At 35.9% G+C, this 16,439-nt stretch overlaps 1 protein-coding gene across 1 annotated transcript; it reads left to right on the forward strand.

The window, feature by feature from the left end:
• The first annotated feature begins 1,024 nt into the window (after positions 1 to 1,024).
• Positions 1,025 to 2,847, forward strand: LOC147286525 (uncharacterized). The gene has a single exon (XM_086241812.1). The coding sequence runs from the start codon at positions 1,519 to 1,521 to the stop codon at positions 2,329 to 2,331; it is 813 nt and encodes a 270-aa protein (XP_086097938.1). The 5' UTR covers positions 1,025 to 1,518; the 3' UTR covers positions 2,332 to 2,847.
• The last annotated feature ends 13,592 nt before the right edge of the window (positions 2,848 to 16,439 follow it).

Below are 16,439 nucleotides of genomic sequence, written 5' to 3' on the forward strand. Positions count from 1 at the left end.
GGAAGTAGGAAAGGGAGGTGGGAATAACACTATTCTTTTTCTAAAAGAAAATATCTCTCTCTATTTCACACATACATCCGTACATATTTGATATATGTGGGTCATCAATAATTAATCCGTTTGTGCTATGGTTTATCCAGCTTTAGATTGCAAGTCTTCTCAGCTCTATATGTTTATTTATTTGAGTACAGGGTTCTAAATTTGTGTTCCTCAAAATAATGTGGTAGTGTTTTATTAATTTATGTATGAATTTACTCTTACACTTGTTTATTTCAAAAATTAAAACAAGTAAAACACTAATACATGACACATTATCAAAAATCTAAATTTTGGATATAAATTTGAGATCTCTAACATTATTATTATTTATTTACTTACATGGTTTAAAAGCATTTTTAGGCATTTTATCTTAAATTTAGTGGATATGAAGGTAATGTAGAGACAATAATAGTCAACGATGTGAAAATAAGCTCCAAGTTCAAATCCTTCCCCACATCAAGAAAACTTTTACAAGGTCTTATCAATGACAGAGATATGTCAAATTCGAATTTTCATCCGAAGTTAAAAAAATAAAAAAAATAAAAAAAAATAAAAAAATAAAAAAATAGTGCTAGGAATTTCAATTTAGATTCTAGTCGTGTAATTCTTTCATTGATTCATATATAATTCATTCTAAGAAGTCATTTATTACACAATAAATAAAATACAAATACGTGTAATTATACATAATTTGAGATCCAAATTTGAAATATAAATTTCATATCTCTAGCATTATTAAAAATAAAAAAACTTTACAATGCCTTTGGGATCTATATACATTGAAGAAATTCCGAGCATATGTTGATAGGGTTTTTGAAAACATGAGTAAATACAACATATATACACCCTTCAAAATTTCCCAAAAAATAATATTAAAAGAGAATGAAAAAAAGAGAGAAAACAAAAAAAGAAATTTGCTAGCCCCCTTTCTCCACGTTGCCAGAAACATGGCCTACCTGTTTGAAGACAGCAGCAGAATAATTCTACTCCCTCAACTACTTCCACCGAGGCCGGCCCTTTGCTGCTTTCTCTCCCTCTAAAACTCAAACAAACACACCAAAATTCTCAACCAACGACGACTCAGTCTTTCTCTTCCATTTCCATTTCACTCTTCTCCAACTCCAAATCACTTTTGCATTTCATAGTTTCCCAAACTCTGCATCTATCTATTTCAACTTCCCATCAACCCAGAATTAGATCTTCAATCCCTTTCCACACTTACGGACCACATAAATAATAATCCCAATAGTAATAATAATATTCATCACTTTATTTTTGTGTGGTGGAATTGAATTCCAGAATTCAACCTTGGTTTCCATTTTAATGCTTTTAGTCTCTGTTAGGTTTGAACTTTGAACTCCTTTAATGTATCTTTCTTGCATTGAAAGCTAAGACTTGTCCATGTTGTTATCCCAAGAGTACTAGTAGACTTCTGGGTCTGAGTGATTTTCTGTGTTTGTTGAAAGTCCTGAGAGAAGAATGGGAGTGGAGCTGTTTTCAGAGAACTCAAGCATGGCTGCTGCAACTCCAAGGATTTCATTCTCTTATGACCTTTGCCAATCTGATGTCAATGTAGCTGTGGATCAACAACACCAACGCCACCCTCTGAGATCCAATTCATCATCAAGCTTGAACGAGTTTGATTTCTGCGTTCGAGATCAGAGCTTCTTCGAGCAGCAGGAGTCCTCGTCTGCTGACGAGCTCTTCTCCGGTGGGAAAATTGTTCCCACTGATCAAATCAAGAAAAAGCCTGCTGCTGCTGCTGCTGCTCAGCCAAAGCAGTTGGATCAAATTACACCACCTCATCAGCCTCCATTGCCACCAACTAATACAAGTACTACAACACCGAAAGAGAGCTGCAACGAAAACAAGATCACGAGTAATGATGAGAAGCAAAGTTCCAAGTCATTTTGGCGGTTCAAGAGGAGTAGTAGTTGTGGTAGTGGATATGGCAGGACCTTGTGTCCTTTGCCACTTTTATCTCGAAGCAATTCGACTGGCTCTGCATCATCATCGTCAAGTGTCAAGCGAGCACCAGGACCATTGTCCAAAGATGGTCACCAGATCAATCACAAGCAGAATTCCCAAAAATCTGGACCCAATAGGAAGTTGTACTCATCATCACAATCTTCCTCTTCGGCTTCAATGAGTCATCAAAAGCCTCCATTGAAGAAGAGTACTCATGGTGTTTCAATTAATCCTGTCTTGAATGTTCCTACTACTAATCTATTTGGTTTTGGATTAATCTTTTCCAATGCCAAAGATAAGAGCAAGAAAAAAGTGATACATTGATCACACATGATCACTTTAATTAAAAATAATCAGTTTAACTATCTGTATTTTCTTTATTTCTATGTGATTGATAAACATAGAGTCATTATTTGTGTGACAATGAGTGAAGGCTTGAAGCAAGAAGACAAAGAGATAAAAAGGTGCATCAAGGGAAGGACAAGGAAGTGTATAATTCAAGTCACATGCTTTTGAGCGCTAAAAGACAGGTAACCAACCCATAGGCTTTCTTGGTTATCCCACTTGCTGTTTTTTCTTTCTGCATTCAGTTTTTGTTCTCACATGTACATATATGCTAAGGTTTGGATTTCTTTTCTCTGAATCCTTAAGGAAGAGTAGAAGGGAGGTCGATCTCTTTGTATTTTGAGGAGTGTTTGACATTAGAACTCGGTTTGGGTTTTCATTTGTTTTAGCTGGTTATCTAATAATTTGACTTTTGGTGGATTTTAATTACAAGATTGTGCTTATCAGTTTTACACAACCATGTGTATTATGTGAATGGAGTTTATATAAATTTGCAGATGTTTCTTAATATGATTATGGAGTTTATGTATCATAATAACTAGTTTAGAGAGGGCATTTGCAAGAAGAGAATGGTAGCTGGAAATTAAAGATGAATGAATGGGGTAGACTTATACATTCATGGTTGATAGTGAAGATGAATTATTTGCGACCATGACACATAGAAGGCTTCTTTTTTTTTTTTTTTAAACTCTCTTTTCCAAATTAGTATAAAAAATCACCAAGCTAATTGGAGTACTCTGTTTTGAGTGGTCGAGAAAGGACCCAATGACCAAACACACATACTAGACTATTAATCAAGCATCTTCTCAGCAAATCTTACAAAATCAAGCTGATAAGCATAGATGCTCTTTAATTTTTTTTTTTGGCTTATTAGCACAAATGTTCCTCGGTAGTAATTTTCATTATCACTTTCCCCCTTAAAGTTTAATCTTCTTAATTTGGCCCCTGAACTTTACAAACTCATTTAGTAAGTCATATTCGGTCAAGTTCGTCAGTGACTCCGTCAAAAAAGCTAACGTGTTGTTCATCCACGTAAGCGACACGTCGGATATTTTAACGGAGCTATTGATGGACTTGACGGAATATAGAGTTTGTTAAGTTCAAGAGACAAAGTGAGAAGATTAAAGTTTGAGATTGAAAGATATTTTCAAGAGATATTTGCATGAATAAGCCTCTTATTTTTTTGGTCCGTAAATAGATGTTCAGGAATGATAATAAGTATAATTTATTTTAGGTCCTCCTGTAAAGAATTTACACAAGTACCTTTTTCTTTTGGGAAACTGCACACCCACTTTAATTTCATCTCTACTCTAACTCTCCCTTTCTAAAAATAACAATTTTGACATTTTTTGCATGTAAAAAGTCCATTATATTTATACTCATGATATAAATACCTCCTTACTTGTGCATATATTGTAACTCATTAATTTTACTTTGGGAAAATTTATGAAATAACCCACTTTAATTTCATTCTACTCTTTTAACCGTTCTCTCCCAAAACTAATAATTCTAAGCCTTTTTGCATGTGGAAAATACTCAATTACACTTGATATAAATTTTCTCATTAAAGCTCTCCACCCAGCTCTCTCTTCCTCTCTCCCACCCTACTTCTTCAATCTAAGTTCCATCAACAATCCACGCCGCTGACCATTGCTGACCAAGGCAAGCTGTCGACCAAAAGACTCAGCGAACCAAGAGTTCCCGACGTAGTTTAAATCCAGAAATACCTCGTAGTTGACGACGCTATGGTCGCCCTTGTCTTGAGCTTGATGGTGCTGCAGCCAGTTCATCTTGTTCATCATGTTCAAAGATTTTTCACATATTCATCTTTGAACACACTTTATATCTTGTTTTTTGTTCATCATAGTTTTCATGCATGTTCGACTTAAAAGCGTATTTTGATTAAAAAAAAGGTGGTGAAAGAGTCCTTGTTGTTAGTTTTGGGAGGGAATTGTTAAAAGAGTAAGAATTAGATTAAAGTTAAAGTAGATCATTTCTCTCTTTCCCACCCCATATCTCTCCCTCTCCCACCCCATATCTCTCCCTCTCCCAACCCACATCATCTACATTTGGTGTTCATAGATCTAATTAATGCAGCGGATCTAAGATCAACGATCAGGAATCAAGTGTGGTGTGGGGATCCACCAATTAAGCTAGCTTCGGATTTTGGTGTCGTAAGCTTTAGGTGGAATATGACCCCAGCTCAGTCGTCTCTCTCTCCTAAAGCAGCATGTTTAATTGTGCGCTCCATCTTTCCTTTTCTTTGATCAGTAGCTACAAGCTTCTTTTGGAGTCTTGGATGGGATTGTGGTCTTGATCATCGTGGTTACTAAGAGGAGGAGCTAAGATCTACAGCCAAGGCTTTTAGTTTGACTTTTTTTTTGTCTCTCTTTCTAAAATTCTATAATAAAGACTTGATTTCATCATTGAGTGTGAAATGAAGATGGATAATGGGTTTTTGTTTTTGTTTTGTTCGTTACTGTTCAAACTTGCATATATGAGTTCTTGCTATAATGCAAATCTGGGTATATTGTTTTGCTAAATGAGACTCAAATCTAGATCCGAAATTTTAATGGTCGACAAATGGTTGACATTGATATTATTGGTCAGCAAATGACCGACATTCTGCTCAATTAGGCCACTTTAGATGATGATGCAAACACAATAGATATAGATGGTGTTGTAACCGATTCATCTTGTTTATCATATTCAAAAAGAGAAGGCCGAGTGGGTCTGAGGGGGGCTTTTAGATTTGAGTTTTTTGTTCACCATGTTCATCTTCTCTTACTTTTTTACATTTTTTAAAAGCTAAATTTTTAGTTGCTTTTTTAGTTGATATTTGTTGATCACTTTATTGAGAAATTATTGTGTGTGACTATAACACCGCATGACATAATGATATGGTGTTACCAATCCACTATAATACGTGTACAATTATTAATTTTTAAAACCCTAAATCCTAACAACACCCTTAAATTCATACACATATTTATAATCTAAGTGGATTGATAACACAACGTCAATAGGTCACATAGTGTTAGGGTCACATACAATAATTTTCACACTTTGTCGACTTCAAAGGGTATTTTGGTCAAAAAAGTGGTCAATAAGTCATATTGTTAATTTTGGGAGAATATAGTTAAACAAGGAGAAATGGGATAATAGTGGGTTATTTCATAACGTTTCCCTTTTCTTTTTGTGTTTTATTGCATTACATTGGATAAAAGAATGAGTTATTTATAGTAATGCCCCCAAAGTAGCATCATTGTTACTTTACGTTATAAACTTCTTTTTGTTGCACTTTGACACCAAACCTTAGACTTGGCAAAACTTCCCACGACCCGTTAACACGATTTGGAACGACCCGCAAATTTGTAGGTTTGAATTTGAGGTTATTGGGTCATGTCAAAATCGTGTTGACTCGATTAGAACCTGTTAAGATAACAGGTCTTGTCAGTGCCAACTCGCGAAACCCGTTACACCCATTAAAAATAAGGGCATTTATATAATTGTACACACTAAGGATTCCCTAAACTAAATTCTCTAACCTAATTAAGCACTCAGCCCTCCCCATAGTCTATCTCTCTCTCTCTTTCTTTCACAGTCACAAACTCTCAATCGCTATCTCGGTTTCTCACAAACCCAGAAGGCACTTACTAATCTCTCAGCCTCTCACTGATATCTCACTTGAGCTCGGATCAGAGGCTTTGAGGTGTGTCGAAGGTTTGAAATTGGAGGTCACAGACACAGAGAAGAAGAGCTCGGGCTTGAACCATAGCAATTGCAATGTGAGTCGAGTGATCGGAGAACCCAGAATTGATCTCTCGAGTTCGATTATCTCTCTCTCTCTCTCTCTCTCTCGACAAACCCATAATTAGAAGGTAATCTCGAGTCTGATTCTCTCAGTCAATCTCTCTCTCCCTCTATCTCTCTCGTCCGAATCTCTCAACTCTCAAGCTCTTAGCCTCTCACTAATCTCTGGAGTCTCAATTCTCTTTGTCTCGGCCAATCCCTGATCAAGCTCTCAGCAACATCATTTGATTATTTGGGCTATTATTTATTTTGGAACGTATTGAATTTTGGGCTGGAGTATTGTAAGATATAATAGATATATATTAATTATAATTTTGTTTTTAAAAAAATAATTTTGTTAATGGGTAGAACGGGTCATGGCGTGTTCACCCGTTAAGAAACAAGTCGTGTTCATGTTAGGGTTTTTGTTACCCGTAACTTAATGGTGTCAACCCATTAAGCTTAATAGGTCGTGTCGTGTTTGATCCAAACCTGCAAATTACGACCCGTTTGCCAGGTCTACCTAACCTTTAATTTGTGTATCACTTTGCCTTCAATCTGTTACCCCAGTTAACTTTTTCGTCATCCATGCTCACGTGGCTTACAAATGAAAAATTTTGGAAGGCTAGTGTTCTTAGCACAGGTCTGACACAAAAAATTTAGAGGGTTATTTTGGTCTCCCATCATTGAATTTGATTTTTTTCCAACTTGTGTTGACTAAGATATCCCTCTAAAATATGTCATTTAGAATCTATGTTAGCACAAATTAGGAAAGACTAACACACAAATTAAAGTTTGAGGGCAAAGTGAGACTATAAATCACAAATTATTTTCATAATTAGGAAAGAGTCATAGACATTTTATTTTTTTAAGAAATGAGTCCGGCTAATATAGAGACAATACATCCAAGAGTTGGATTTAATATGATTGTAAATCCAACCCTCATATTAGTGGGACTGTTTAGGAAATTGTCAATGATGATTTAAATTTTATTATATTTAGGTCAAACATAATTGCTTAGGAGATTTAAATAAAGGGCTATTTAGATAAAGACCCTTATAATTTATATTTTATAAGACTTAACCCATTGACTACATATTAATAGATTAGGCCCATTATTAAATTGCAGATGCCACATAGGATATTTTTATATCATATATTGTTATATATTTACAACATTTGCCATTCTCACAAAACATTTAATACCCAACAACATTCAATTATAATTCCTATTTTTTAGCATATTATTTAAATCATAATTTTTTGTCAAAGATTTAAATCATCATTATTGTGCATCTACAATTATAATTTCTATTACAAGTAAATTATCTATGAGCAATTCATGTAACTGAAAAACAATATTAAAAAAAGATATGTATTAAGCATTTTATGTAAGTAAATTATATATAAGCATTGGATGTAGGTAAATATATTATATATAAATATTTGATATTGATATATTATGTGCAAGCATTCCATGTAGATAAATTATGGATAGGCATCTAATGTAGGTAAATTACGTATAAGTATTTCATGTATAGGTAAGTTATATATAAGCATTTGATGTAGGTAAATTATATATAAGAACTTAATATATGATAATTATATATGTTTAAGAACTTGATATAAATAATTATGTTTAAGAACTTGATATGTATATAAGAACATATTATGTAGATAAATTATGTATAAGAAATACTTATACGTAATTATGCATATGTAGGTAAATTATGTATAAGCATTTACAAAAAAAAAAAAATGTATAAGCATTTACTTAATCCAGGTAAATTATGTATAAGAAAATAAGCATTTCAAATATATAATAAAAATATATATGGGTCATTTAATTAGAAGCCCAAAATGAAAAAGAAAGTTAAGTCAAACTCCAACCGGCCCAAAACTTAAGCAGAAACTCAAACTGTTTACCGAGTGCTAGGCCAACCCACCGAGCGCTCGGCAAATACATCTGCAAGCTAAAACATGCATTTACAAACTAAAACATGTCATCCGCAAGCTAAAAAGATGCATCTACATCCTAAAAATATGCAGATGCAAGCTATCGCGCTCTCGGAAAACTACCAAGCGCTCGGTAGTGCATTTTTTCATCCCGCCAGCGTGTACATGGCACATTAGGTTGTGACAAGACCGTTCACAGATTCCACCCTGGAACCCAGAGTGACCTTGTAGAGGCGTGTTCTACTTAGACAAAGAGTCATGGCCTATCCTAAATGAAAACTTACGTGACAAGTTATCAGGAATCCTAATTGGACAAGTACTAGGAGACTCTCGGCCATAATCAATATAAATAGGGCACGCTAGCACTCATGTCAGATATATAACTCTAGCTCTCTAGAATACTCTAAAAGAAGGTGTGATTATTGACTTGAGTTTCAGAGGGTCCTTGACTAGTACTACACCGGTGTCCCCTTACGCTTAGTGTTCTCTATTTTAGTGTGCAAGGTAGAAGGAGAGTGACGTGGTAATTGACGTAGGCCTTAACGTGGAGGTTAGAGGCTAGGTTGACCGCCGCGTGACGAATTTTACACATCAACATACCAAAACAAGCTCTATAGGACAAATTCCATACATGGTTTGAGAAAGTTAAGCACATTTTAGTTTTGATGGGCTTCTCCTACCTTATTGAAAGGTGCCCATTTTGAATCAAAGCCCAAGATGCTTATAGTGAGGAAATGTGAGCTTGTTGTCGTCTAGAGACGATGATTGGAAAGCTAGAAGTGTTGTGACTGACTCCATGGTTGACTTTGTCAAGATCATCATTGATGAATATGATGATTGTCTAGTTACAATACTCAAGGAAGAAATGTGAGGTCTTTGTGAGCCAGAATTGAGGATAATACTTTCCAAGAAGGTCTTTGACCTATAAATGGAAGAAGATATGTCCGTTTTTAAACAATAGAATGATCATGAAAGACATTGTCCTTAGAATCAGATTGAATAACTCCTACAAAAAGGATAGTGCCTATCTTGTTAACACGTTTTTCTTGTCCCTTTCTGAGTTTTTGCATCCTTCGTCCAAGATCGTTATGGGAATGTTAAGAGTACATCCATTGACAATGTAAACATGGACGTAATTGAGAATGAGAGATGCATTAAAAGTACTACACTTGTGGCCATTGAAAACAAGGGAAACAAAAAGTGTAAGGCGTATGAGCATTGTGGCAAAGGTGGTCACAAAGACATAGATTGCATTCTGTCTCGCAAACGCCAAAGGAAGATTAAGGTACGCACACTATTCCCTAAGTCTAATGTTATAAGAATTGAAAATTTCTGAATCTTATTTCAATTTGTACTAAAATTGCCCCAAGGCATCGAGATTAGATTGCAGGTTGACATTGTTAGATGTATGCCTTGAAAGTCAATTAGTTTTGGATTTCATAAATTAATTAAGTTAAAGGGAGCACTTGAAAATCAAATGATATCTTAGCTAGAGAGTTTATGCTCATTGCAAAGTAAGAATGACACTTGAAAGGCAGATGAGTTTTAAACTGAGCTTGCCTATCCAGCTTGGTTACTAATTAATTTACCTCTCTTTGTTAATATTTGTGTTCACTTCTCAATGTCTAAAGCTATAGGTTTTTGAGTGTTATAAAGTTATAATATATTGTGATTTCATATTAATATATTTATCTCAATATCTTATTATGCAAAAGTTGAATTAAGGGTCGGCAATGCCCGGCCCAAATTTTTTGGGTTCGGGTCGAGCTCGGGCTTGAATTATAGAAGCCCAATAGGGCTATCGGGCCGGGCTTGGGCTTTAATACACAAGCCCAAGGCCTGCCCATCGGGCTTTGGCTTGCGGGCTTGGAGGGCCGGGCCGGGCTAGGCTCGAACGGGCGGCCCAAAATAGGCCCAAAGCCTATTTAGACACATATATATCTTCAAAAAAAAATATAGGATTTTGGCTATGTTGTGATTTGAACATAAAACCTCACATAACAAGTTTGAACTCTCAACCAACTGAGTTGACTAGTTTATTTGTCAAGTTTGTAAATCATAACATATTTAATAGCTCTTTCGTTTGTTTACTTCAATAAATTATTAATATTCTTATTAAGTTATTATATAATACTATTATTTTAGTAATAGTGTAATACCATAAATAATAAACTTTTAAAATTATATACAACATTATAACTATAATAAGACATAAATGTACCTATGTTTTATTATATATTTTATTACATATTTTTATAAACAAACGATGCAATTGTGTTGTCAACGATCCGAACCGTTCAAATTTTAGTTCCTCACTCAAAGATAATTCGTGTAAAAAATTAGCTCAATCGGAGATGTAAAAGTGACATAATGGTGGTCGAATTAATGAACGATCGTGGTTTTTCTAATGATGATCGAATGGGTAGATGAATTTCGATTTAGCCGATTTTTTGTACGGATGATCTTTGACTATGAACATAGAAAATGAACGGGTCAGATTGTTGAAATCACGTTGTGGTCTTTATAATTATGGAAACAACAAGGTTTCAACGGGAAATTTATTAGAATTATACTCTTCAAGTGTATTTATATGTAGAAGCTCACATATCGATCGTGTTTTCAACGATCCGAACCATTCAAGTTTTAGTTCCCCACTCAAAGAGAATTCTTGCAAAAAATTAGCTTAATCGGAGATGTAAAAGTGACGTAACGGTGGTCGAATTAATGAACGATCGTGGTTTTTCTAATAATAATCGAATGGGTAGATGAATTCCGATTTAACCGATTTTTTGTACGAACGATCTTTGACTATGAAAATAGAAAATGAACGGTTCAGATCGTTGAATTAATGAATAGACGATCGTGGTTTAATAACTTTAATTATAGTTGTATCAAACTGTTTGGGTTGTTGCTCCGGATGTTGTTCCCCCGGTGTGAAACCAGCTGGTTCCGTAGTTTTAGAATTCTGCTGATCCCAAGTATTCCATCTCCATCATTGCATATGGGAATATAGAAAGTAAAGAGGAAAAGGCATGACCAGAAGAATTGTGTGAAATAAGTGAATTCTTGATTGAGAAAAAATGATTCCCTTCAGAAAAAAAGTTGTTCTTACCTTCCTGTACTAGTAGTGAAGAACTATAGAGAGCTGTGGTTGGTTGTTGACCAACGGAAAGCATGGGAGAAAGAAATTAATTACCAATCACCATCCGGGTAAATTCTTCGGGAGACTAGCCCGAACCGCATTGAAGTCGTGCACAACTAGGCTAGAGTCTTTTCCTAACTAAGGATTCAATCCAGTCCCAAGCGTATCTGGGGCTATCCTGTTTACCGGATCCTTAGAGGTCTACTCGTCCGGCGGCGGTACCTCACATTTTAGACAAAGGGCGGCACCTCGGTTTGATGAGTGCCACCTTCAAAATAATAAGCCGGCGGCCTACCCGCTTTCCTTTCGGTCAGCTGCCCCTCAACCACTTCAGGGGACTTTCAGTCCATAAACTAAGATTGCTCGGGGAAGGGAGAAAAAAAAGAGGGGATTAATCGTCATCCGTCGGATTTGAAAACGTCGGTGCCAAAGAAGAATGAGAAGAAGCCCGAAAAAAAAGCAAAAATGAACATAACCTCCGATACGATGAACGGAATAAAACCATATCGAAGTCCTAATTGTACAACTTTGGTATGATGTCCTTCCAACGTGGATTCACCTAGAACATCGCGCCACCATACGAACATGGTATATAGGATAAATATGAGGCCCAAACTTAGAGGTGTTGCACCCCCTTGAAATGGGTGCATGTATATCACACCTTCTACGGTGGTTGCCAAAGCTCTGAGTGATCCCGAAATAGGCCATGGACTTGGATCTACCAAATGATAAGAATGCCTTTGAGATTCAATCATAAACCACTTTGCCTTGGTTGTATGTAAACCCCCCCCCCCCCCCCCACTAAAGTGGTAATGAAGGGCTTCTAATTTTATTTCTATCTGACAGGATAAACAAATAGGAAGGGATGGTTCTTTCATTGCATTGATAGAACTTCTCAATAAAGGCAAAAGTGCCCTATATCTATCCAAGAAGATCTCATATGCAAGAAAATTGGTCATCCTCTGGTATCCCTGAAAAAGAATATCCATTCAAATATTTTGGGGTTCCCATTATCAAAGGTAGACTCAAGACTATTTTCTTCTTTGAAATGGTTTCTAAGGTGCGCAAAAAGGTAGAGGGCTGGCAAGGTAAATTGTTAGCGGGAAGGACTGTTATGTATATACACATACACATATACATTTATGTTTTATTATACTTGTAATGTTGTATATAATTTTAAAAGTTTATTACTTTATTATTTATGGTATTACATAGTTTACACTATTACTATTTACAAACATAATAGTATTATATAATAACTTAATAAGTATATTAATAATTTATTAGAGTAAACAAACGAAAAACCTATTAAATATGTTATAATTCCCAAATTGGGCTTTGGGCGGGCCTAAACGGGTCGGGCTTCGAGTGGCCCATGGGCTTCAAGGGGATGGCCTAAGCCCAACCCAAGAAACTTTCGGGCCGGCCTGGCCCGGCCTAAATTTCTAGCCAAATCGGGCTTCGGGCCTAATGGGCCGGGCGGGCTTCGGGCCTTGGGCTTTTTGGTGAGGCCTAAGTTGAATGCAATGCAATGAGGCATTTTAGAAACTTAATCAAAAGAAGTATGATGTTGTCCTATTATGCGCTTATTGTAGTGCATGGATTTTGATTGTATACCTTTTTTCTCCGTAATGAACTATATTTAGTGTAATGAAATTTTATTTTCATGAATTTCACTTTTTTTTTTTTGTTAAGAAGTGTGACTTGGTTTGATATTGTTGTTGGTAATGATTTCTGAAGTGAAAAGGTATGAAAAAGAATATATAAATCATGAATTTAATTTTTTTTAAATAAAATCATAAAGACGGCGTGCATTGCATGCCCTAAAAACCACCAAGAATACCTTTTACAGTGTGCAATGTTTGTCATAAAAGGCTATTTACAACGTTCATTTACTTTATTTACGGCATGCACTGAGTGTCGTAATTGATAATGACCTTTTACGGTGTGCCGTAAATTGCTAGTTTTGTCGTAAATGGATTACATCCTGGACACAAGTAATTCGATATCAGCATTCGTATGATAGTTTCCCGTGGGTACCTGATTTGGTGTGAGTTGTTATTACTGAGCATATATAGATTTATTTAAGTTTCATTAAATATTGTGCATTTGTAATTTATTTAAATTCTATGGAACCTTGAGCATACTTGATTTAATCTAAATTTTACTCCAACTTATTGGCATCACATTCGATCGTTTTCAAAAGTTTGCGAAAGGGTTTTAAAACTGAGGGTTTTCAAAACTATAGGATATAGATTTGAGATTAATGGTTTACCTAGAAATGGTTTTAAGAAAAAAAAAATAGTTTTAAATTTTATTGTGAGATCTCTTTTCATGTTTTCTCAATTTTGTTTTTAATGTTCCCTCCATGTTTGTAGCCATTGTTGAGGTCGGCCCATACACGTCAAGGCATCCTTCCCACCTCTACCTCACAAACATTGTAGGCGAAATGTCCTCTTTTATTATTTCTGTTCATATTTTGATGTAAACTCTATTGCTCTGATAACCTATGCTAGGGTAAACTTGATTTGTTGTAATATTGTTGTATTAACGGGTCTGGGACCCTTTGGATTGTGGTTGGGGTGGTTGTTGATAAAATGAAGTGTTTCTTCATGTTTTATAGGTAGGGATAGTCAAATTTTTAAGGGAGATTCTGCCAAAATTTCGATAAAATTTTCCCTTTGATTGACTTCCTTATTTTAAACCCAAGGGTAGTTCAAGTTAATGGGCCCGATGTCTATATGATTTTGGACCCCACAGGGCCATCTCGGGGTCCAGGGTGGAATCTGGGGTCGGTCTTATCATTTAGTCTTTACTTTTTCAAATACTGAAAACAATCACCCAAAGTTCTATCTATTTTACCCCCACTGGATTAGTAATGCAAGAAAAAAAAATTAAACATATGCTTATATTAACTTAGGAATCAAAGAAAATTATTCTTTTTGTAAATAAAAATTTCAAACACTAATATTTCATGAGAAGGACTTGCCTATCCCCATTATTGGGGATGCGGCATCACCTTTCTCTCACTCTCACTCACTCACTCACTCAATCTCTCTCTCTCTCTCTATGTGATGCCATATCCCCAATAACAGGGATATGCAAGTCATTTTCATAGTTCATATATAAAGCATGAAAATAACTTGCCTATGCCCGTGATAGGGATTAGCTGGTGTCACGGGAGAGAGAGAGAAAAAAAAAGAGAAGAAGAAGATGAGAGAGAGAGAAAAGAAAGAGCCATAAGAAGTTTTGGGGATGCCACATCTCCCTATCCCAGTGATAGGGAAGTTTCTCATAAAGCATATACACATATATCATTGCATAAACATAGGCTGCATATATTTACATTAACAACTTCAAGTTTGACCACTTGGTACATGAGTCATTTTACATAAGGGTGGCATTCGATCGGCTACCGAACCAAGAACTTCTAACCGAAAACTGCCCGAGGCCAGTCGGAATACCAACCTGCCAACCGCATTCGATCTGACGGTTGTCAATTTTCGATACAGTCGGAGGCGGTCGGTAAGCTTCAGAGGTGGTTAGAGTCGGAATAGAGAAAAGAGAGAGATGCATCGATGAGAAAGAAAGGTTTTAGAAAGATGACTGATGAGAGAGATGCATGGATGAGACTTGAGAGAGAGATGCAAATTGTAGATAGAGAAGAAGAAGATGATGCAACTCACCCAGTCGCCGTCGCACCCAATCACCCAGTCGCCGGTCTGAAGAATAAAAGAAGAAGAAGAAGCAACAACTAGAGAAGGAGAAGAAAAGCAGTAAGAGAAGAAGAAGAAGAAGAAGAAGAAGAAGAAGATGATGAAGCATGTCAATTGGTATCGGTGTGCCGAAGGTTTGAGATTTCCCAACCGCCATTGCCACTGACATGGGTCGGATTGGTAGAGAACCGCCTACTTCAGTGGGAAATCCGACGGTTTGGAAGATTCCGGCTTGTTTCTCGGTCGGCTTCTCGGTTGGTGCCTATTTTTCAGATCATTTTCCCACCCCTAATTTTATATCTAGTCACAAGCCAAAAAGTGCAAAATCATGTTACTACACAGCTTGTACGTTCAACTAGATATACAAAAGATTCAAAAAAGCTTTCAAGGTCTTCACATCAATCCATCCCATTGGTTGCATGTGATGGATTTTTAAGAATAATGCACAATTCATTTAACATTTTTTGTGAAATGGGATTTTGCAATTATAAAAGTAACACATGGACTTTGAGAGAATTTTAATCCTCTATATCCGAAAATACTAGGGACATGTGTTAGAGATACACTCTACATGTCTCTACTACTTGGCATAAAATGCCATTTAATTGGTCACTTATCCAAAGAGATTTTCGAAACCAACTTTTAAGTATCATAAAGGTGGTGTCGGGGAAAGATCATGGCTTTCGCGCGATCCTTCTGGGATGCGATATTGTCCTCTTTAATAGTATGTTCGAGATTATCAAAAGCTAAATGCATCTCAGCATCGAGAACTCATGAAAAATAATTCTTTCCAATAATATATAATTCCACGAACTCACGCTTTATTAAGTTTGACATTCTTAGAACATGAGAAGAGCACTTGGGTCGTTCTGATAAACGTATTTGATATATTAAGTATAAAACTAGAGAGAGAGAGAGAGAGAATTTAGACAATATAAAGCTTGAGTAAGCTATCTTTATTTCAATAATGAGTAGGCAAAGTAAACTTGGTGGTGGTGTACATTTACCTTGTTTACATTAGTAAATAAAGACTTTGGTAAAAAGATACTTGTACATAGTAAAGACAAAGTAAATTGGTGGTGGTGTACATTTATTTTGTTTATATTAATAAGTAAAAGTCATGGTAAAGACACTTGTATATAGTAAAGACACTATACATTAAACCTGATAAATTAAATGGTGGACAGCCACCTCTCTAGCTATGGGGAGCCACCTCACGATTGTTTAAAACACATCACACATTCACACCTACTCTATTTTTGGCATTGATTTCTTTTTTTTGGTCACAATTTTTGGCATTGATATCTAAGTTGGTCCCAACTCTCAAGTCCCATCTTTTCAAGGACTATTTCGATTTTTGACATTATCTTTGGCGAGTAGGATTTCACATTTTTGGTAGCCAGTAGGGGTAGGCTTGTAGCGAGCATCGGTATTCGAAAAGTTGAAAACACAGGCTCCTAATCCTAGAGCGCGCAAGCTGC

The sequence above is a fragment of the Dryas octopetala genome, chromosome 4 (genome assembly GCF_963921425.1).
Source record: "Dryas octopetala chromosome 4, drDryOcto1.1, whole genome shotgun sequence".
In the NCBI taxonomy this organism is placed as follows: Eukaryota; Viridiplantae; Streptophyta; class Magnoliopsida; order Rosales; family Rosaceae; genus Dryas; species Dryas octopetala.

What these genes read in the sequence shown, in the direction of transcription:
- LOC147286525 (XM_086241812.1), top strand. Translation starts at nt 1,519, where the DNA reads ATGGGAGTGGAGCTGTTTTCAGAGAACTCAAGCATGGCTGCTGCAACT.